Here is a 22,010-nt window from a genome sequence, read left to right as displayed (position 1 = left end):
TAAGAACCCTCTAAGATAGCTAGTCTATAATAAGAAGTAGTAGCTAGAGTAGAGGCTAAAGAGGAAGTAGAGAGTAAAGAAGAGGAGTAAATAGTTGCTCCCCTTTACACTATAAATAATATTTAGCAAAAGTAGTAAAAAGGAGATATAAGTCTAGTCTCTTAAAACACGTTTAGAATATATTAATAATATATTATAGCTAGATACCTATAAATACTAGATTCTTCTTTAATCTAAGGGACTACTAGAGCTTTATAATACTTATAAAAGTTAAAAGAAAAAGTTATATACTATTAAAGGACCCTATAAAAGTAAATAGTACTTTACTTTTAGTAGATAGAAAAAAAAAGAGAAGAGTAGAGAGTTTATTTTAGTAATTACTACTACCCCTTTAGGTTATATACTATTATATATTATTTATTAGAACCTATTCTTAATATATTCTTAACGTGTTCCTACTTATTACTATTATTATCTCCCTCCCCCTCTCTAGTATCTTCTCTATCCTCCCTATCCTCCCTAGGCTCTACAAAAGTATACCACAAGTAGAACTAGGCGGTATTCTAGCAGGAATTAGCAAGGTCTACACTAGTATTAAAGTAATAGTCTTAAAACACGTTAGGAATAGGTTAATAATATATTATAAATAACTTACTATAGCTAGGATAATTATAAGCATAGATAGTATAAGAAACCTAATAACCTTAAATCCTTAGTAGGGTAGATATAGTAACAAAGTTAAGCTATAACAAGTTAGTAACGTGTTTTTAATAGGTTCTTGCAGGCTATACCTTATTACTATTATAGCTACTATAAGTCTTCTTCTAAATTATATTTAGGAGGGTATTAGTATTTATAAGGGGGCCTATAGTAGCTACTAGCTAGGCTTAGAGAACTTCTATAAAATATATTAGTAATAAGTTTTAAATATATTCTAAATAACTTATAGCAAGAAGTATTCTAGTAATTATATATAACCTTTATATAGAAGTCTATATATATTAGTATAATAAGTTAAGAATAGGTTAATAATATATTTACTCTTTACCTTATAGACCTCTATTATAGAGGGCTAGCTAGTCTTCTTAACCCTACTAACCTTATAGTAGGCTATATTAAGCCTATAATCTTTTTTAGTATAGGTATATAGAGTACCCCTAGTACTTAGAATAGCCTAAGAATATTAGAACCTATTTAGAACATGTTTAGAACCTATTCTTACTCTATACAAGGTGCCCTTATTATTAATCTTAGTATAGTAGTAGCGCTCTCTACTCTCTATCTTAACTACCCTATTAGGGCTAACCATAGGCTATACCCTAATATTATCTAGGACGTGGCTAAGGGTAAGGTACTATTAATAGTGCTTCTATAACCTGTTAAGAACACGTTCTAAACACGTTTTAATCTACTTACGTAGGATAAGAAGGATATATTAGTAATAGGCATAGTAGCAGTAGCTTATAGTATTACTAGTATAGAATATATTTAGAATAGGTTTAGAACGTGTTATAAAATCTTATAGTATAATATTTAGTTAACCTTGCTTAGCTAGCTAGTAGAGCTTGGCACGGCCTAACCCTATGCCAAATACAAGTTCACGCAGCGCTAATTCTATGGTCATATGAACTGCGCCCTCAGGTATTGCCATGCCTAGTACAAACCATGTTCAGGCCTGCCCCCCTTGCATGTGATGCGCAGAAAAGAAACAGAGAAGCCTTCTTGGATCCCACCACAGAGAGGCACGTCCCTTCTTTGCGCTTTCTTTGCACATGCCATGGTCTCGCCGAGACTGTCGCACAGTACTTACTCTGGCTGCTTTTGTCTTCTCCTACTACATACACCGATTGCCGCTTGGATCCGGTTCAAGGCTGGGGCAACTGCATGTGGCCAACCCATGACCTCCGCCGCCAACAGCCGATCCACCTTCCTCGGTGCGCAGTGACAGCATCGTCTGCTGCTCATCGCCAGATCCTCAGCCACCTCCCTTAACTACAGAGAGCGGGTCCCCCCTTTGGGCATGTGAATGCCCCAAATCCCTCTTCTCTTGCACACCTTCTTTTCTATTCATCGACTTGGTCCCAGTCATTCCCCAATCTCACTACATCACCCAGCCCTAACCCACCAAACCCCCCCCAACACACCACCCCACCCATGGTAAAAGGGCCAGTGCGCTCATAAACCCGCAGCATGAACTACGTGCGATCCATCACCGGCTCCGTGTCCAAGGGCTGGAACTCGATCAACCCAGCCACCCTCAGCGGCGCCATCGATGTCATTGTCGTCGAGCGCGAAGACGGCAGCCTGGCCTGCTCACCTTTCCATGTGCGCTTTGGCAAATACCAGATCTTGCGGCCCTCGGACAAAAAGGTGGAATTCAGAGTGAATGGCGACCTCCAAGACTACTCTATGAAGCTGGGCGAGGGTGGCGAGGCCTTCTTCGTCTTCGAGACCTCGGCCTCCATTCCTGCCGAAATGCAGACGTCGCCCATTGCCTCGCCCGTTGCCAGTCCCGAACAAAAGCCTGTGCAGTTGCCTGGCGAACGCGCCTTCGATGACGAGCTGGAACCCCTTGAACTCGATGGTAGCAGTGGCGCATCACGGAGAGGGCGCATGTCCATGTCCACACCATTGGAAGACAACCAATACAGAGAAGCCGGGTTGGGACGGCCCAAGTCGGGAGACTGGTCAGGACTGCACATACAAAGGGCGAACACAGACGAGGTGCTGCCTTCACAACGGGCAGAGTTTGCAAAGACCTTTGAAGAGCTCAGCGAAGGGGGGCCAGAGAATGGACCGCTGCAAGTCAGCAAGGAGGATGCGACGGCATGGAACAGGACGACGCGCTCAGCAAGTCCTCCGCCAGTATCGGCCACTGAGGCCCTGGCGCGCGCCATCAAGCTGTCCAAGAAGCTATTCACCTCCAACATCCCCAATAAAGTCACCGAGTCTGGAGATCTGGAGCTAGACATGACGGGTTACAAGAGCAGTGAGGAGGAAGCGCTACGTGCTGAGGTTGTCGCTAGGAAGATTCTCTCTGACGAGCTTGCGGGCGATTATGACATTGGTGCTCTCATCGGAGCCGACGAGAACGGCAACTTATGGATCTACAGCAGCGAAGAGGCGAAAGCTGCTGCCATGCAAAAGACGACCATGAACATCTTGAACGAGGCCGCTCTGCAGTCATCAGACGCCGTATCAGACCCCGGCTACCAAAGCGATAGCAACCGCAGCGATGACACGGCCGACTACTCCCACCTCCGCCGTGATTCAGACAGCGCCCTAGGCGTGTCTGCTCCGCACTCCCCCGAAGCTCGCAAGGAGAAATCCCGTACCTACGCCAAAACACTTCGCCTGACTAGCGACCAGCTCAAAGCCCTCAATCTCAAGCCTGGGGCAAACACCATGTCCTTTACCGTTAACCGCTCCACCTGCAATGCCTACATGTGGTACTGGCACCACTCGGTACCCATTGTCATATCCGACATTGATGGCACTATCACCAAATCCGACGCTTTAGGACATGTCCTCAACATGATTGGTCGAGACTGGACACACCAGGGTGTTGCCAAATTATACACCGACATCGTCAACAACGGCTACAACATCTTCTATCTAACCTCGCGCTCAGTAGGCCAAGCAGACACGACCCGCGCCTACCTCAACGGCGTAGTCCAAGACAACTACCGTCTCCCCAAAGGCCCCGTCATCATGAGCCCAGACCGCACCATTGCCGCTCTCCGCCGCGAGATCTACCTGCGCAAACCCGAAGTCTTCAAAATGGCCTGTCTGCGGGACATTATGCAACTCTTTGACAAGCCTCCACACCAATCCCCTTTCTACGCCGGCTTTGGCAACCGCTTCACGGACGCGCTGTCCTACCGCTCCGTCAACATTCCCAGCATCCGCATTTTCACCATCAACAGCAACGCCGAGGTCAGCCTTGACGTGCTCTCCCTCAACAGCTACAAAACAGGCTACGCCTCCATGCGCGAAATCGTAGACCACTTCTTTCCGCCCGTTGGCCTCCTGGTCCCCGCCGGTGGCGAGGCCTATACAGACTTCAACTACTGGCGCGATCCCCCCCTCGACATTGAAGACTTCACCGGCAGCGAAAGCGAAGGCGAGGACGAAGACGAAGACGACGAAGACGACGACGAGGCGCACACTCTGCACAGCGAAGACGAGGGCTCAGAAGTCGGCGAGGATCTCGAGGCTAGCTATCTCACCCAGGACTCCGTCGACGAAGACTACCTCGGCGACTCGGTCATGGAGAGCGTAGAGGCCAATTGTGCAGACCCGGAGGTCGACGCCGAGGATGCTGGTGCATGCTATGACGAGCCGTTTGTGCGCGACGACGACGCGGATGAGGCGGACGATGGGGACGATGAGCTGGAGCCGCGAGGTGGGATGCCCAGTATGTATGGGCGCGGTGCTGAGCCAGATGCAGATGCAGATGCAGATGGCGACGGCGATGACGACGGTGAGGATGTCGCACCGAGCCAGCGCCTCGCAGACTTGGACCTAGTAGCCTCGCAAAACTCGCCCACACCGCGACCCAGTCCGAAGAAAAGCGCGGATCCAAATCCCCCGTCTTAAGTCCAGACTAGGCGTGTAATTGGTTAATTGCGTCTAGTTCTTTTTGCTGTCGCTGTTCTTCTTACCAACTACGCAAGGTTTTCTCCTTGTTCGTTCCTCAGCAGTATATACTACTGCCTTTTTACTACTGCCTTTTTACAGTCTCCCCATCTTCCAGGCCGTCCCATGTTTTATTCCTTTTTTTTGCGCTTGTTTACCTTGGTGGCGTTGGGATTGGGCATAGATGGCGTTTTGTTGGTGATGGCGTTGGCATTGGTGTTGGCGTTGGGGGGTTTTCTTGCGAGTAAAGGTTTGGTGGGGTTTTGGGGGTGGATGTGGTGGGTTGGAGGATAGATGTGTGGTGTGCGTGTGAGGTTTGGGGGGCTTGGGGGTGACGAGATGGTGTATAGTTGTGGTGGTGGTGGTGGTGATTGTGTCAGTGATGAAGATGAGCATAGGCATCTGCGATACAGGACTATATTATACTATATCACAGACATGTTTATCCTGTTGATTATACAAGGTACCTACCTATACAACAGGTGTATGTCTACTGCAAGGGAGGTGTGATTATTCTGTACAGGGGTGTTTGGGCATGAAGAGGGGTTTTAGGTAAGAAACGGGGGTGTGGGTGAGTGTCTGTGTATCCGCAAGACAATGGTGAATATTACGCCTCGAACAATGGATCCATGCTCCTTGCAATCCCTAGCTAAACATCGCCCATCTAACTTTTCCCTCCTGCTATTTACAAACGAACAATCATGCACAACTTCGGCTTCACTCCCAGCCCTAGCCCCATCCCCCTCTCCCCGTCCAAAAAGGAATATTTTTGGATTATATGCATACATAAAATTCCCAAGTCAACAAAAAACTGGCTAGAACGCTAATATAAACAGCAACAGCAAAAGCAACGCTGAAGAACAAATAGAGAAAACACAAACTGATGTCTCAACTATCAACTCCCCGGTTTCGTAGGCGTCCAGTTCTTGTACAAGCACGCGCAGAGGGTACTCGAATCCTGCGACTTGAGGCGGACCTGATCGCCTCTGTCCTTGCGACACGAGGGAATGTCCGTGCCGCCTGCTACGTTTTGCTCGACGCGCGCGGCTGGGTACGTGTTAGCGTGTTGGGTTGCAGCAGGAGCCGTGAGACAGAAAGGGAGGGATGAGAAGAGAGGGAAGAGGGAGGGGGTAAAGACATACCATAAGGCCAAGCAGGACTATCCGCATGCCTAACCGCGATCCTATCGTCTGGATACGTTCGTTGCATCTTGGTGTACAAGTAGCCCTGAATCCCCGTAGCCGGGTAATCGCACTCGAAGTTGCCTCTCTCGTTGGCCAAACTCCCCGTCACGTTGACGCGCTTGGACCGGCTGACCTGGAACCAGTAGCGTTCGGTGTCCTTGCCGGCGTCGAGCAGCTGCAAATTCTCGTTTTGGAAGGAGGTGCCGAATGTGTCGTCGTGGCCGTTGGAGGAGATCTTGTAGGCCCCCTCTGTGCCGCTGATTTGCCAGTTGAGAATGGTGAGGGCTTTTTGCGGGTCGCTGTAGTAGTCGGTGAAGGGTGCGCAGGTCCATGTGTTTTCCGCCGGGGTGCAGCCTGTGGTGGTGGTGTCGAGGAAGGTGATGATGGAGTAGGCTCCGAGGGGGAAGTTGGGGGGAGGAGCGGCTGGGGTTAGGGGGGAGGATGCTGCGGGTGCGGGCACGTCTGATTCGGGACGGCTGCTTGTATCGCTGGCTGAAGACTGTGAATTACCGGCAGTGGATGTTTGGTTTGTGTTGCTGTCACTGATGTGTTAGTGGTACGCATAATTCTAGGCACAGATCAAGACTTACTTGCTGCTCGACTTCTTTTTCAGCCCTACGCCCAAACCAACAGCCAAGCCTATTATCAAGGTGAGGATGATAGCAGCAAGGATAGCCAGTCTTGTACAAGACCATCCTGCCATGCCTCTCCGTCTCCTATGTCTGATGTGTCCAAACTTCTCTGCATCCTTATCGCTCCATACACTGACACTGAGGTTGCTGCCATTGTGACTTCGCTCTTCGCTACTCTCTCGTGGAGTATCGCCAAGTCGCCCACCTGTCAACAGCGACACGACACCGACCTTCTTGGGAACCTTGGGTCCATGTTGCACCTGGCCAATGTGTGTGTGGTTGGGATCGTTGCAGTATGTGCTGGTGGTGGTGACACTAATCTTTGCCGGGGCTGGTGGCGACTTGGCCCGTTTGTTATCGAGGATGATGGAGAGACGTTGACCAGCAGGTGTCATGATGCGCTTTGCAGGACGTTCATCCTCGAGCGGCTGGTGCATGCTCGAGCGCTTCGTACGCAAGTAATCCATCGAGGGCATGTCGAGCTGGCTGTACACAGCAATACGAACTCTACGCACAGGCGCGTCAACGGCTGGCTGCTGCTACCACTCCGTCCCAGTATCGCGGCTCAGGCCTTGTCCATGTCTTGCTGATGCTGTCCTTTGCCCTTTCGATTGGCGCGTGGGTAATAACTGTGCCGTCGGTCGATAGCCGGCAGTATAGGGATGATGACGACGGGCAGCCTCGTTTTCACAAGAAACACAACGGCATGGAACGGGAGAGAGATCAAGGAGAATTGGCAATGTGCTTGAGGAGGAAAGTCAGTCCACTCCACTCGGCCAGCCCATGGCCAGGGTTCGAGAATCGAGAGGAGTCTAGGGCGCAGAGCGAAGGCAGTGAGGCAAGCCGCCCCGTCACACGCTAGGGTGTGTTGCAGTATCGAATTCGGCCTCCTTTTGGGCTAGAGAGTCAAGTGTGCCTTAATCGCAGACCATGTCATTACTCGTACCATAGGGTCTGTGGAGACGCACTGCGCTACAACGGGAACGGGAGCGCCGCATGTTGATCCATTGCCGACGTTCCTCTCCTGGAAACGACAGCGGGGGTGGGTGAGGGATCCATTTTGAAGTTCAAGGATGCTATATGTGTAACGTGACGCGGGGCCAGCATCCGATCAGCTCTTAAACTAACAAATTCCACTGTGCATGCAATGTGCATGGCACAGCATTCGTGAAGCCATGAAGTGCAGCGCACCAGCACTGGAGGGAGAGAGGGGGGAGGAAGAGAGAGAGGCTGATTGTCAAGGGCTCGGCTGATTGTTTTGGTGGCTGCGGTAAACAGAGAGCAGGTTTGTCACTCGCTTAGACAGCGCTAATGTATGTTTTTTCAGACGCGATCCCGCCCAGTGGACACTTCAGTGCCAAGAGTTGTGTCTTTTCTTCTTCACTCTTCACCAAACCACTCAGATTCACCAATCTACAGACTCCCTAGGTATGTATGAGGTGAGGTCGCTGGACGTGTCGGTTTGAGATATTGCATACGCTCCCTCCTTCACTCTATAGCGTCTCACCGCGCGTCCATTGGCCGTCTTCTGTTCACGCGACAAACGCGACTGCCTGTCCTTATGGAGCTACCCGTGGACCTGCCTGGTGAAGTTTGACAACCACGTGCCATTGCGATTGAAACTTCACACACTGTCCCATCTCACCTCATTCGAGAGCATTACCAGACTATCGAATCTGCTGCAGCTTCTCCCGGCCTCATATTTCGTCGTGCGCTGACATCTCTTCGTTGTGTCGATTCTCGGCCACCTCTTCTGAACTTCACCAAGCCCAAATGTCTTCAGGACATGTAGTTGTGCGCCTGAAGTCAGGCTCCGATGGAGATGCGACACATATACCAGCCCCTGGTGTGCACACGCAAGTAAATCCTCCAACCCTATATCTCGAAAAAACCGCTCAGCAGTGGATGGAGCGCCGTGGAGAAGCTCGCCCAGGAGTCAAGTATATATTAGAAAGGCTACCAGCTGGCTATACCATGTGGCAGCGTCCACGCCCAGGCAAACCAACAACCGTGGATAAGTATCTTTTCGGCCATCCTGACCACAAGAGATTCGACTCGCCCAATCGCTTCTATCCCCACTTCGAACATCTCATGGACAATGGTGGCAGTAATATCGGTTGCCCTTGCACTGTTTGTGCTGGTAGCGCTGGACTACTTCTGAAGAACTCGTCAAGTCGAAATACCTCAAGCAGTGTCTCTTCTTCCTCCAGAGCTCCAGCGCCTCGTATATCGAAACACTTTTCGACTGATCCTCAGCAACCCATCTCATTCGTCGGCCAGCCAATCAAAGAACGTCCAAAACCAACCAGCTCCGGCTACGTCGACGAAGAGGGTACGCCTGACGTCTATCGCAATCTCATCGAAAAGCTTCGACGGCACGGAACCATCGACGAGAAGATTGAAGAGCCGCTGAGTCCAGACTGGCTGGCAGAAAAAGAACTTCTGCCTGCCCTGCTACAAGAGCTACTCCATAATGAGCAGTGGAAGCCACGTCAAGGGGACATCCTCTTGTTTGTCAGAAATCTCCCAGAGCATGTTAGCATCGTCCGAAACGAAGACACAGGTGAGTATCAGCTGTACAATGAAGATACCAATGAGTGCGTGGGAACACCAATTTGGGAAGCTGGTCTAGTCGGACAGACGCCCGTCAAGGACCAGATAGCATCTGATAGTGTCATCTACTCCGGTCTACGCCTTGAACCACTGCCAAATCTCAATGATCCAGACAAATCCCTGTCCAAGCGTTATAGATATGTTCCGCTACGGCAGACGCGACCATTCATACTGTGGGAGCAGTTTTTGGGTAACATTCCTCAAGAAGACTGGCACCCCACTATACACAACGCGTTGACAGTCACCTCTACCCTGTCTCTTGTGGGCAAGCATCGTTTCCGAGGCACCTGGCCAGATGCTTCTATCTACTGCCATGCGATGTACCTCGGCCATGAGCTAATTGCCGTAGGAGACACGGTACGACTTCTACCAAGCTCTTCTTCTATGCACGATGAGAATGGAAACTGCGATATCATGTTAATCAAGTCAATACGAATCAAGTGGAGCAATCTTGACAAGGCCTCGAATAACGATTATGATGAAGGTCGACCGTACAACTCGGCCGTATGGTTATATGGCACCGCCCTCACGAGTGATGCATTACGCTCTGATAAACGATGGCTCTCTGATGCTACTGATGGGCATTCTCTGAAAGCCGCTGCTGGGTATTCGGATTGGTACCCGTTGCATCCTCCATCAAAAGAGCTTGCTATTCCTCACACTCGTTGCATCGGACGAGTATATGAGAGAGACGCTATGGCCGCTTTTCTTGGTGCAGAAAACCATGATCTGCTAGCTTTGGGTACGGATGTCGGCGGTAGTGGCCTCCTTAAAGCTCGGAACTTTTCCAGCAAGCATGATCAACGAATCGTCAAAGACGACGCCACCTGGTACTGGGGTGATAACCGTGCAGACTCCTTAGGTCTTCAGACTATCAATGGGCTTGACGTTTCCAAATTCGATCAGTTACGCGACGTGAAGGAGTTGAGAAAAAAAATCAAAATTCTCGAAGCCGACAAGGGACCCGCAGCAAGCTCGAGGCAGCCTGCTACTGTTAAGACTTCTGCCAGAAATATACGCGACTTCATGGCTGTCGAACTACCTCCGACGCCAAATAGGAACATTGCAAACAGAACTCTCAACGGAAGCAGCAGTGTGACCAGCAGCTTCGACAGAGAGGCAGGCATGAATATGGGCCAGAAGCGGATGCGTGCTGACAGCACAAGTGACGAAGTGGGAGAACACGATGTCGAGATTCATCAGTCTACTGTGGTCGTCGACCACATCGCTGCCCGAAGGAAGAAGAAGCCCACAGTCCAGGTCGTCATTGATGATTGAGACATCACCAATCCTGCTATAACACTTCGCAATCGGTTGCATGGCACATGTCGAGTCATCATGATCCTGATATTTCAGGAAAAGGCTGGGATAGTACGTGTGCTAGATGCAATGGAAGACTACCTATGTTGCGATACGGAAAGCTCTGAGATATCTCGTCATTAGCTTTGGCAGTGCATAGCACTTACATGACGACTCACATATGGGCACAGGAGAAGGAGGCTATATTTACGGTTCATATTTAAAGACTATATTAGGGTATGCAGCTAGTCGTGTCTACAGAAAGTGTGCTTCATGAGAAATGTAAGCAGTTCTTAAACAACTAGTCGTCTACAGAGCCATGGTGCAGGATCGTTGGAAGGAATACAATAAGTCCCCCAATCAATCCCAAAGTATAATCGCGACCGTCAAAGCAGCTGCCACGGCCGCAAAACCCGTAGTCATAAGTAGCGAATCTAGAGTATCTGCCCCTCGAGACTTCCCCACGCCCCTGAGGTCTTCACTCCATACTTTTCCCACCAAGCCCGTGACATTCGTCCACGACCCCTCACACCCCGTCTCATTCAACAACATACGCTCCGCAACTAATCTCCCCATCTCCTCATTAACCCTGATACTACAGTCCCACTCCCCCCTGCATCCCCAGCGTCACCATCGGCTCCAAACCCCTCTTAAATACCACACACTACTCCCCAGACCCCGAAGCACCAGGACCTTCCTCCCCCACCATAAGCTTTGCAACAGGCATAGCACAGAGTCCCGCTCCCATAATGAATGGCCTGGTTGACTATGTGCGGGTTTGCAGATGAGGCTGGTCAATCCCACGTGAGGTATAACCATCATATAGCGCACTGTTGATCGCGCTCACCAGTGGTAGTCCCAGTCCAAATACCCCCTAAACAGTGTACGCACCAAACTCATCCCCATCTTTCCTATGTCCACGATGCTGGTTTCCAAGACGGGTCGTATACGGTAGTGGGCTTGACATCTTGGCGACATGTACCGGTAGTGGAATCATGGATCCTTCGAGTCAAGTAAATTCTCAGGATAGGCAGCCTTGAACCTCTATGTTGCCGTTATAGCCAGGAGTTTTCTGATAGCGCGGGCGCAATATTGGGGGTTGGGGGGGTTTTTTGGGTTTGATGCAGGCTGGGAATTGATCTGGTAGTGAGACTTATATAAAAGGTGCTGGTGAGGATTCAGGGAGAGAGGGTCAATGTTGGAGCGCTTGATTAAGCCTCGTGTATGCTTAGTATAAGGCTCAGGGCGCCACGACGTGTGAAATGCCATGCGAGAAGGATTGAAAGTAGTATGTTTCTTTGTGTTGTGATTGAGAGGGAGGCGATACACTGGTAGTTTGTTGATAAATGTGATAGGGGTCGTATAGGGGGTGGTGGTGCATTTATAGGAAAGGATGATGATTGAAACGTTTTGGGAGGATAGACGTTGATGCGGTAATGGTTTTGGTGAAATGTATATCAGAACAGGAGAAGTTGTTGAGAACTGATTTTCTCTCCTTACACATCTTACGTGCTGTCTGTCTATGTAGCGTTGAGTAATATCATTAATGAGTATTTGTACTCACTCTTCCCCATCCACTGGATCAAGATTCTCATCAACACCATACTCCTGCACAATCCACGCGCAAAATTTCTCCCACTTTGCCACCCATTCCTTAAGATGTTTTGCGCGAATACCCTTGCCAAACATGCCATCTTTGATATCCTGCGTCCAGTCCTTTGTGCTCAGGTCATCAAAGCTAGCCCAGCGCACGCTATTCTCCGCCAGCGAGCCCAGACCTTCCAGACCGAGGTTCTCCCAGCCTTGTAGAGCTTGCCAGAAATCATGTGACATGCCCATTGCCCCCTGGCCCAGGATCGTAGGGTCATCGTTGCAGAGCGAGCAAGGAACGCCGCGGGCGAGAAGCGCAGGCAGGGGATGCGACATGATGCTTCCACACAGCCGTAGGACTTCGTTAGAAACAGGGCAGGATTCGATCAAGATGCGCTTTTCCTTCACCATGTCGATGAGCAGCGGGTGCTTGTACAAACTGAAGCCGTGACCTATGCGCCGTGTTCCAAGGATGATTGCGTCGAAAAGATTCTCATCGACGGAGTCACCATCACCGAGCGTCTCGCCGGCGTGGAAGTAGAAGGGGATGTCGACACCCTCTTCTGCGCACTTCTTGCGGAACCAGAAGAGTTCTGGGGCGAGGTCTGAGAGCGGACGGCCGAGATCTTCTTGTCCGACTAAATCATAGCCAGCTATGATCTCGGGGAATTCGAGTTTCATTTCGATGCATTGTTTCATGCCTACAATGTATTGTCAGTATTTAGATGCTATGTGAAGAATGTTGGCTTACTCTCGATGACTTGCTTCTTCCCGAATTGCCTGATTGTTGTCCAAATCATCCTGGCTCCCCAGAACTCCTTGCCTTCTTCACTTGCCTTGAACTTTTCGATTTCATCAGCCATGTGTTCCAACATGTTGAACCAGTCTTCATCCCAATCGGCCTTGCCAGTGCTTCGGTACGGCGTGTAGAAAGCAGAACGCATGTCGACATAGTAGACACCATCATCCAACAGCTGCTTACATAATCTGCGAATAAATTTCCGGAAGATTGGTTCGTAGTAGATCAAGGATCCAAGAATTGGAAAGCAGGACATGAACTTGCGCCATGCTTCGTTGGGGCCTTCATGATGCGAGAGATGCTCCGAGGGAGTGATGGTAACGCGAGAGCGGACCCAGTCCAAGAAGGCCTTCTTCCCACCATCCGGAAAGTTTTCTGCGGCTAATTGGATTGGAATGGGTGTATTCGCTGCATAGTCCGAGGACCACATCGTCGCATCACTGCTTGGGGATTTCGAGTACACGAAGGAGAAGCCAGTTTTGCGCCTCTCCTGTTCTGTTTTTATGGGACCATTCGCTATGAGACAAACACCGTCGGTGTTGAAAGCTTCTTCTAGCGCCCAGTCAAGGTCGACCATGGCTTCTAAGTGGCAGTGAAGTAGCGCGCCTTTGGGCATCTTCTGGATAATCTGCCAAAGCTTGCTCTTCTCCATACGCTCTTTGGCGAGCGAGAACATCATACCGGGAAAGACATCAACATGATTGGTGAGGAGGCTGTCCTCATACTCTTTCGTCCACAATGTCTGCTGCTCCTCGAAGCGTATCTGAGAGACAATGGCGCATGCCTCTTGTGCCATGGGCGAGAGATTCTGCCTGAAAAGGTAGTCTGAAAGCTGTCAGACCCTATTGACGTCGCATCTGGACGAAATCTATCACGGACCACTGCGCTGCCTCTTCTCCTGCTGTACAAGCGCATCCCTGCCTTGAAGATACTTTTGGATGAATGGGTCGCTGAGACTCGGGACACCCTCGGCTTGCTCCCACTCCTTGTCATCCGTGAGCTCGTTTGTTGCCATGTCTCTAGGCTATGCGCAGACTCAGTGCACCAAGACGAAAAAAAAAACTGCGAATGAAGAAAAGCTGGTGTTGAACAATCCTGTCGGTGCCCTCCGCCCACGACCTTCCGTAATGACACTAGCTTCCCGCTGACGTAATAATGTCTACTTCCGCCCTTTCCTTATGCGGTACCATCCGATTGTCCATGGCTCGAAATCAAGTTTCACACCTCGACGTGCCATTCTCCGCGACAACAACGCTGCAACCTCGTACTCCTCATCCCTCCCGTGCGCCATCACTCTGACGATGCAAAGTGGTTGCGATCGTCATCGTTTCGGGTCACTTGCGCGTTATCACGCGCCTCTGCTTATCGATTAGTTTAGCGTGCCGTTTGAGCTTCGCGGGGCCGAATAGACCCTGGCCCAAGTGAGTGATGGTGCGCTGCACGGCCACCTGCGCGGTCGCATCACGCATCCAACATCTGCCTTTCCACCTGCAACAACTCGTCCTGAAATACCTACCTACCTTAGATGCCCTATTTCCTACCTGTGGCTAGACAAGACCGGCATATACTCCTTGGGAATTCTCGCAGTTCACGAACAATCTGCTCCTATCTCTTTAACCGCCTCATCCTCTGAGGTTCAAGATCCTCTCCACCTTCAAGCCGCGGCTTGTGCACCCGCGCCAACGCTGCCTGTGTACATTGACATTTAAATCTCTGGGGAGACAGTGACTGACACACGACCCTCGAGCATTTCCCTGAGCCTGCTCAAATACTCCTCACGCTACCTTATGGAGCCTCTCTCGACACTCTGGTAGGCGTTCGACTTGCCTCACACGACGTAGTCGCCGCCTGAACCGCCGAGAGAACCGAGAACCGTCAAGCACTATGGCATTCTTCTTCTCTGGTCTTTCCAGCTCTATCGGCAAGAAGCTCCTGTTGTATGGGTTACGTCACATCGACATCTTGGACAAGGATCCCGCCGACTTCGTCAGTGTTGATGTTGGCAAGCATACGACACTCGTGGTTCGAGATGTCGGGCTACACGTCAAGGTAGGACCGAGGCGATCGCCACACGGATCCGATTCATATACATTTATACTAACCCTCTATAATAGAAACTTGTCGCGCTTCTACACCTCAGACTGCCGCCTGAGATCCAACTCTTCGGCGCTCGAGCGTCTCTGCTGCGAGTCACGTTCGTTCTTGAGTTTGGCGTACCTCAGATCTCGATCGAGGTAGATGGTATACAGGTACAGGCTCGGCTCTTGGATGGCGCGGAGAGGCCTGACTATCCGTTGCAATGCCAAAATTCACAAATCCATCCTGGACAGTCATTACCACCGAATTCCGATGACGAAGATGGCAATTACGATTCGGATGGCGAGAGACATGTGCCAACCGTTGATGAGTTGGCTAAATCTTTCCTGCGGGCAGAACCTGACGATGAGATCCTTGAGCTGGAACAAGAGTTGGAGAACCGACCCTCCCACATGCAAGCGTCGTTTGCATCCAGTAATGATAGCGATGAGGGCTCAGCTGGGATGGGCGCACCTTTGTCGCTTCCGAGCTACCTGAGAAGCATTCTCAACACTGCGCTGGATCGCCTCAGCGTCTCAGTTAATGATGTCAACATTGAAATGGAGGACTCTTTCACAGACTCCTCCCCAGATGCTTTAAAACCTGGCCAAGAAACACCAGCGCTACTCGCGTTTCATATTGAGCGCATATCTATCGACTCTCTCACTTCTCAGGACGTTCGAGTAGATGTACAGCCTGCAGATTCCATGGCAGATCCCGATTCGAAGCTGGGCAAACGACGGCTGCGTGTGAAGAACATTTGCGCTAGGCTGATATCTGATGTCGATAATTGCATTTCTATGTTGCGGACATCACAATCATCTTCACCTCTGACAACACGTTCCCAGGTCTCGGTAGAACAGGACGCACCGGATCCGCCTCCCGAGACAACGCTTACAAATGATTCGGTGTCAGAAGCTGGAGAACATTTGGAGGCAAAGTCTGAGCCAGCTCGCATTCCAAGCCCTATTAACACTTCTGTCCATCTGGAAGCGTCCAACTCGAGCATAAATCAGCCCCGCAGTCCACCACCCAGCAGTCCGCCACCTAAGAGCCCTTCGCCATACCCCCCCGACCTCACTCAGTCAGTGCGCATGTTTGATGATGACCGCTTCGCAGACGCTGCTTCAGACGAGGGTGAAATCGACAACCCTGCCGATGTTTCTCTTCCCTACTCTCATCATTCGCTACCACATCCTGACTTAGGTGGTAGTAGTATTCTATATGATAACGATGGCCTTCTGGAGTATGCAATGCAGAACAGTCTCCTGCATTCAAGGTTTGATGACGTGTCTGTAATGCACGATTCGGTTGGGGCTCTTGATGCACAAGGACTGGTACACTCAAGCATAAGTCAACAGAGCCACGGCTCTGAACCTCTCAGCACGGTGTCGAGTTCAAATCTCCCGACTGTATCAGCTCTTGGACGGTCCTTCCATCGTCCAGATCTGATTGAGTCACCGTGTCAATCGAAATATCTCGAAGACAACTCCCTAGTCGACAACCTGGTTGCTGCCCACGAATACGTCGATGAGTCCAACCAATGCTCAGCGGCTAGCACTTTTGCCCTCGCGTCATCTGCATCACGAGGTGACGAGCTAGCAGAATCGCAACTCTTCACGCACGATGATGCGGAGAGCATGTATATGAGTGCGGTCAGTGCTGCGCAACCAGACGCAAACTCTCAGCAACAGATACCTGGTGGATGGGATTCATCTTCATCAGCCTCTAGTCGAGCTGCATCCTCTGAATCCTCTGAATCCATCCCAGACGAGATGTTATCTGGCAGTATACTAAAAACAGTGCCAGAAGCAGATGATGGCTACGAGACCCCGCGGCCTGGCAGCCGCCAGACATCAGCGGCCTCACTGCAGTTGATGGGCGCACAGACGCCCACGCCGCAGGAGTCGCATTCACGGAAACAGTCCAAGCCATTTCTGACCATCGACGAAATCACTGTGTGGTTTCCGCTAGGACTTGAAGCAGGAGAGGACTTGGACACACAAAACACAAATACTACGGGGTCATCGAACATGAATTTCAAGCCGCCAAATTTGGGAGAAGATTCCATCTTCGCTGAGATGCCGGGCTCCTTTTCCAACTATGCGCACTCTTCGTCCCACCGACGGAATTTTTCTGCGGATGATTCAATTCGATTACGCTCCACACCGAAGCCTCATCGAGTAGATCCACCTACTGAGCGATCGAGTAGCACGCCTCGCCCACATGTGAGCGTTGAAGTCGGTTCCATAGCAGCGCACATGGATATCTCAACCGGCCGGACCATGCTGGGAATGCTTAATCGGGCTTTACAAGCATTTAATGATGATACGACACAGTCTACGACGCATTCTACGACCACAGCGAAATCAGAAGATATGCCAGACCATGCAAACAGCAGCGTCGATATTTCTGTCAAGCACATTGGCATAGCTTGGTTGGAGAATATACTAGCTGACTCAGTACATGACCCAATCTTGATGCGGCTGTTAAAGCTGGATCCTTTGGAAGCGATACTGAGGATCAATCTGGCTGGCTTACATCTCACAACCCGCACCAGCGAACAAGGGCTCTACGCGAAATTGCATATCGAAAAATTCTCAATAGGCTCCTTGGACCACGAGATCATTTCTTTCCAGAATTTGCGGCCTCGATCGAACCGATCTGTCAGCGCTTTGCCTCAACAATTGAAACACGATGTTGAAATTGATTACGAACAGAGCAAAGAGAAACGTATTACAGTTGTCACCCGGCCGATAAAGATTATGTTTGATATGCAGAAACTGGATGATGCTTTAGGCGCATTCGGTGGCTTCAGCGGAATGTTGGAACTAAGCACTTCTATCAGCTCCAACAGCCATGTGCAGAGCCCTACTGCAATTTCACCACAAATGCGACCTCGCGGAGTACATTTTGGTGACGGATTGCCACCACCCGCCAAAGCTACTCCGATATCTACTGCAGTGCCAAAAATCCAGGTACAGTTTGGCGAAGTTTCATTGACGCTTAAGGGCAACGCATGTTCTGTGCAGCTGCAAACCACATCAGTCCGTGTTGCTGTACGTGAAAGCAATGTTCGTCTCAAGATTGCTGAGATCCAGTTCCTCGGACCATACGTAGATGCTTGCCAAACAGGCACACCATTACTAGTGGAAGTTCGAGGTACTACGATCAACTTTCTGTTCGCGCCTGAGGAGATGGATCTTGCTCGGTTGATATCTTTAATCACGCCCTCCAAGGATCCGTACGAAAATAACGACGACATTCTAATCGACACTTTGCTGCGCCAACGCAGAAAGGGTTCTGTTCTTCGAATCGAAGTTGCTGAAGCGGGATTACGTATATCAGATCTGCAGCAAATGAAGACATTCGAGGCCCTTGGTGCTGAGATGGCCAGTTTGTCCAAGGTTACGAAGTATCTTCCAGATGATGATCGGCCGGGATTGCTCACACTTGCGTCAGTGAAACAATTTGACGCCAGAGTTGCTATCAACGAGCAACTTGGTGATGTAACAGTAGCATTGAAAAATTCAGCAGTGGCGCATGTCGGAGTGCCTGCTCTGTTGGCTGTAGAGATTGGAAGCGCAGTTGTCAGTCGCGAGGACGAGATCCTTGTCCACGAAGCCGTCAAACTGCGAGCACCGGAGCATCTACCTGCCCTTATGATGAGAATTGTTGGTGACGAGATGGAACCTATCATCAAGGCCAAACTCTTCAACCTCTGCGTTGAATACCGCGTTTCAACTATCATGGCGGCGCTTGGCATACCTGAGACGGGGACAGCAGATGAAATAGCTCTAGGCATTGCATCAAGCGTCGCAACCATCAGAAGAGCCCCTTCTCCCGAATCACTGAGTAGGAAATCTTCGCAAACCGGTTCGCCACCAGCCAACACAGCCAAACCGCTACAGATTGATCTCTTACTGCGGAATTGCGCAATAGGCTTGAATCCTCAAAAGGTATCATCAAAAGGCCTCTTCGTGCTTACTGAAGCACATGTTGCTGGCAAGCAGGTGAAGGATGAGTACTCCGTCATTGTGGAACTCCGGAAAGCATCTATGCATGCCATCGATGATATCGCCCGGCTCGAAGAAGAACGTGACCTGGGCCCCCCGTCCAAGACTGTTGGCACAAACCGCTACCTCCGGGAGCTCGGCGAACTCGGTTATGTATCGTTGAGCTCAATTTCCGCCGCCAAAGTCCACGTTAGCATCACAGGGGATGGCGATGAAACTCCTCAACTTGTTGACGTGGAGTTCAAGAACGAGCTGTTCGTCATTGAGTCCTGTGCGGACTCAACACAGACTCTGATCGCGATATTAAATGGTCTACAGCCGCCAATGCCTCCATCAAATGCGGATAAATACCGGACGGTTGTGCCATTACAAGAGATGATGGAGTCTTTCACCGGCGATGCGTTCATCCCAGATGACGATGATTCCGAACCCGACGATTTCATGCAGAATGCTGATCTGGTCGAAGATGAGGTTCCTACCAATCTCGAATTTGTCGGCAGTTTTTACAATTCTCAATCTTTGCCCACGGATGAAGAAATGGGGGATAGCCTGCTCTGTGAGGATGACCTCGATGCTCTGGCTACACCGCCAACTACACGACAGCGTGATGATCGAGCATTACTGGAGAGTTTCCAGGAAAGGCACGAAGTAGTCGAGACCGAGCCAGGCTTCGCGTTCAACGAGACGTACTTCGTTGAGTCTGATTCAGAGCGCCAAGGCAAAGCTCGGAAATGGGATTCTGCTAAGAATCAATACCACCTATCCAACGAATTCAAAGTGCCAGATGCACCACTCAAGGTTCGGGTGCGCGACGTCAACGTCATTTGGAATCTCTACGATGGCTATGACTGGCCACGAACACGAAACATCATTAGTCAAGCTGTAGATGACGTTGAAGCTCGTGCTGAAGAACGGCGGCAACGGGCTCGGGAGGAAGATGAAGACGATGACTTTGTTGAAGAAGACTTCTTGTTCAATTCGGTGTGGATCGGTGTGCCAGTCAAGGACGAGAAAGGTGCTCTTGCACGCCGGATCAACCACGACATCGATGACCTGGCGAGCGAGACTGGCAGCTATGCGACTTCAACAGCGACTCGTTCCACTGGTGCTACGGCGCGGCCACGTGGTTCCACAAAGTCTCGACGACGTCTCAAACTCGAACGTAGCAAACACAAGAAAATTGCTTTCTCCATCATGGGGGTAGCTGTCGACCTGATTGTCTTTCCTCCAAACTCTGGCGAGACAATCAGCTCAGTAGATGTTCGTGTGCGAGATCTTGAAATCTTCGACCACGTTCCTACATCGACATGGAAGAAATTCGTAACCTGTGCAGTGGATCCAGCCGCGCGTGAATTGAATCGACCTATGATTAATCTGGAGCTGGTAACTGTTAAACCGGTGACCGATCTTGCTGCTTCCGAACTGGTTATCAAGGTCACTGTGCTGCCTTTGCGGCTCCATGTGGATCAAGATGCGCTCGATTTCATCACTCGTTTCTTCGAATTCAAAGACGACTCTGTTCCAACACCATCACCATCCGCAGACCAGCCGTTCATCCAACGGCTTGAAGTGATGGCTGTGTCCATGAAGCTTGATTATAAGCCCAAGCGTGTGGACTATAGAGGTCTTCGGTCTGGTCATACTACTGAGTTCATGAATTTTTTAATCTTAGATGGCTCTGATATAACGTTACGCCACGCTATCGTCTACGGAATTACCTCTTTTGACAAGTTGCACAAGATTTTAAACGACATTTGGACTCCGGATGTGAAGAACAACCAACTGCCTGGCGTGCTTGCAGGCCTTGCTGCCGTTCGCCCACTCGTCAATGTCGGCTCCGGTGTTCGTGATCTTGTTGTCGTCCCGGTGCGCGAGTACAAAAAGGACGGTCGCATCGTCCGCAGCCTGCAGAAAGGGATGTATGCGTTTGCCAAAAACACGACATCTGAAGTTGCACGCCTGGGTGCAAAGGTTGCTATCGGAACCCAGACGTTGTTGGAAGGCGCAGAGGTCTTTCTGAATCCGCAGACCGGCTCATCATCGCGAGCACAGCATTTGGACTGGGACGGTGAAGACCCGAATTCGGACAGTGAAGAGCCGCGGGCGGTATCGCATTACGCCAACCAACCTCTTAGCGTGCGTGCTGGCCTACGGTCGGCAGTGCATCACCTGGAGCGGGACATTCTCATGGCTCGCGATGCGGTGATAGCAATACCACAAGAGGTGATGGAAGAAGGGAGTGGGGTGGGTGTGGCGAGGGCTATTGCGAGACATGCACCTACCATCATTCTCAAGCCTGCGCTAGGGGCTACGAAGGCAGTGAGCAATGCGCTACTTGGAGTTGGCAATGCGCTTGATCAGGGATCCAGGCGAAAAGTAGAAGATGTAAGTGTGGCCATGCATGCTATGCTGTGTGTGAATGTGGGACATGAAGCTGACAAGCAAGCAGAAATACAAGTCTTACTAGACAACGTTGCAAATACGGATGATGAGGGATGAGCATGGTTATGCTTTGGGTAGTTCATTTTCATTTTCATTCTTCTCTTCTGGCATGTTTGCTATTAGATTGCATAGCGATGGCGCTCATGGGACAGTTGTGGTCGCACCTGCACTGCTCCCTATTTACTGTTGTTCATTATTCTTTTGGTTCGGTGTTGGGGTTGGGGCAGGGCTGGCGTCATGTGCACATTGAATTCTCAGTGGTGTTTATACCCAGATAGACTGGACTGTCGTGGGAGACGACGAGCGTTCTGACCATCTTGCTCAAATATATTCTCATGAAGATTGCTTCTTCTGTATTGAACATGCTTCACTTGTGTAGTTGGTTAACGTTGTTCGACTATTTTATCGAAGGTATGAAGACAATATTCTTTCTCTTTGTTCCCACCACCATTTGGCAAATCTTGTACATGGGGGAGGGAGGAGAGGAGCCGTTGGTCTAGAGGAGTGCGGTGCAGAAGATGATGAGGCATCAAGACCGCTTGATTGATGATAATTCTCTTATACTGTGTTCCTCTCTACTACCTCTGTCGATTACCTCTATTGATGACTACTATACATGATTCCATCTCGTCGCAACCTGTTTGACTCATCTACTGTGTAGTAGTCATTATGGACATGGGTGTTTTGTCACATGCAGCTGCCAAGACAGGTGTATTGTTCT

At 50.2% G+C, this 22,010-nt stretch overlaps 5 protein-coding genes across 5 annotated transcripts; 3 read left to right on the top strand and 2 right to left on the bottom strand.

Annotated features, from left to right (window-relative positions):
* Positions 1–2,190: 2,190 nt before the first annotated feature.
* On the top strand, positions 2,191–4,599 carry IAQ61_000997 (uncharacterized protein; the record flags this gene model as incomplete). Its single annotated transcript, XM_003841250.1, has 1 exon — positions 2,191–4,599. One exon carries the CDS (start codon positions 2,191–2,193, stop codon positions 4,597–4,599), a length of 2,409 nt encoding a protein of 802 aa, XP_003841298.1.
* A 626-nt stretch (positions 4,600–5,225) lies between these two features.
* IAQ61_000996 (uncharacterized protein) lies at positions 5,226–7,778 on the bottom strand. Its single transcript, XM_003841251.2, has 3 exons — positions 6,413–7,778; positions 5,781–6,358; positions 5,226–5,685 (listed from the first exon to the last, which is right to left on the bottom strand). Exons 1-3 carry the CDS (start codon positions 6,928–6,930, stop codon positions 5,534–5,536), a joined length of 1,248 nt encoding a protein of 415 aa, XP_003841299.1. The 5' UTR covers positions 6,931–7,778; the 3' UTR covers positions 5,226–5,533.
* Positions 7,779–8,227: 449 nt separating this feature from the next.
* On the top strand, positions 8,228–10,345 carry IAQ61_000995 (uncharacterized protein; the record flags this gene model as incomplete). The annotated part of the gene is made up of 1 exon (XM_003841252.1): positions 8,228–10,345. The coding sequence occupies one exon, from the start codon at positions 8,228–8,230 to the stop codon at positions 10,343–10,345; it is 2,118 nt and encodes a 705-aa protein (XP_003841300.1).
* Positions 10,346–11,350: 1,005 nt separating this feature from the next.
* On the bottom strand, positions 11,351–13,837 carry IAQ61_000994 (uncharacterized protein). The gene is made up of 3 exons (XM_066094919.1): positions 13,635–13,837; positions 12,708–13,580; positions 11,351–12,657 (listed from the first exon to the last, which is right to left on the bottom strand). Exons 1-3 carry the CDS (start codon positions 13,768–13,770, stop codon positions 11,927–11,929), a joined length of 1,740 nt encoding a protein of 579 aa, XP_065955227.1. The 5' UTR covers positions 13,771–13,837; the 3' UTR covers positions 11,351–11,926.
* Positions 13,838–13,913: 76 nt separating this feature from the next.
* IAQ61_000993 (uncharacterized protein) lies at positions 13,914–21,602 on the top strand. The gene is made up of 3 exons (XM_003841255.2): positions 13,914–14,804; positions 14,870–21,232; positions 21,297–21,602. Exons 1-3 carry the CDS (start codon positions 14,640–14,642, stop codon positions 21,312–21,314), a joined length of 6,546 nt encoding a protein of 2,181 aa, XP_003841303.2. The 5' UTR covers positions 13,914–14,639; the 3' UTR covers positions 21,315–21,602.
* Positions 21,603–22,010: the final 408 nt, after the last annotated feature.

This window comes from Plenodomus lingam (assembly GCF_022343315.1).
Source record: "Plenodomus lingam strain CAN1 chromosome Unknown contig_11, whole genome shotgun sequence".
Lineage (NCBI taxonomy): Eukaryota > Fungi > Ascomycota > Dothideomycetes > Pleosporales > Leptosphaeriaceae > Plenodomus > Plenodomus lingam.
Note: the sequence above shows the minus strand (reverse complement) of the source record. Positions and strands in the feature narration are given on the sequence as shown.

What these genes read in the sequence shown, in the direction of transcription:
- IAQ61_000996 (XM_003841251.2), bottom strand. Translation starts at nt 6,930, where the DNA reads ATGCCCTCGATGGATTACTTGCGTACGAAGCGCTCGAGCATGCACCAG. An exon ending in AAAAAGAAGTCGAGCAGCAA is followed by an intron (nt 6,359 to 6,412) that starts GTAAGTCTTGAT and finishes CATCAGTGACAG; the next exon opens with CAACACAAACCAAACATCCA. An exon ending in TAGTCCTGCTTGGCCTTATG is followed by an intron (nt 5,686 to 5,780) that starts GTATGTCTTTAC and finishes ACACGTACCCAG; the next exon opens with CCGCGCGCGTCGAGCAAAAC.
- IAQ61_000994 (XM_066094919.1), bottom strand. Translation starts at nt 13,770, where the DNA reads ATGGCAACAAACGAGCTCACGGATGACAAGGAGTGGGAGCAAGCCGAG. An exon ending in GGAGAAGAGGCAGCGCAGTG is followed by an intron (nt 13,581 to 13,634) that starts GTCCGTGATAGA and finishes GACAGCTTTCAG; the next exon opens with ACTACCTTTTCAGGCAGAAT. An exon ending in GAAGAAGCAAGTCATCGAGA is followed by an intron (nt 12,658 to 12,707) that starts GTAAGCCAACAT and finishes AATACATTGTAG; the next exon opens with GCATGAAACAATGCATCGAA.
- IAQ61_000993 (XM_003841255.2), top strand. Translation starts at nt 14,640, where the DNA reads ATGGCATTCTTCTTCTCTGGTCTTTCCAGCTCTATCGGCAAGAAGCTC. An exon ending in ATGTCGGGCTACACGTCAAG is followed by an intron (nt 14,805 to 14,869) that starts GTAGGACCGAGG and finishes CCTCTATAATAG; the next exon opens with AAACTTGTCGCGCTTCTACA.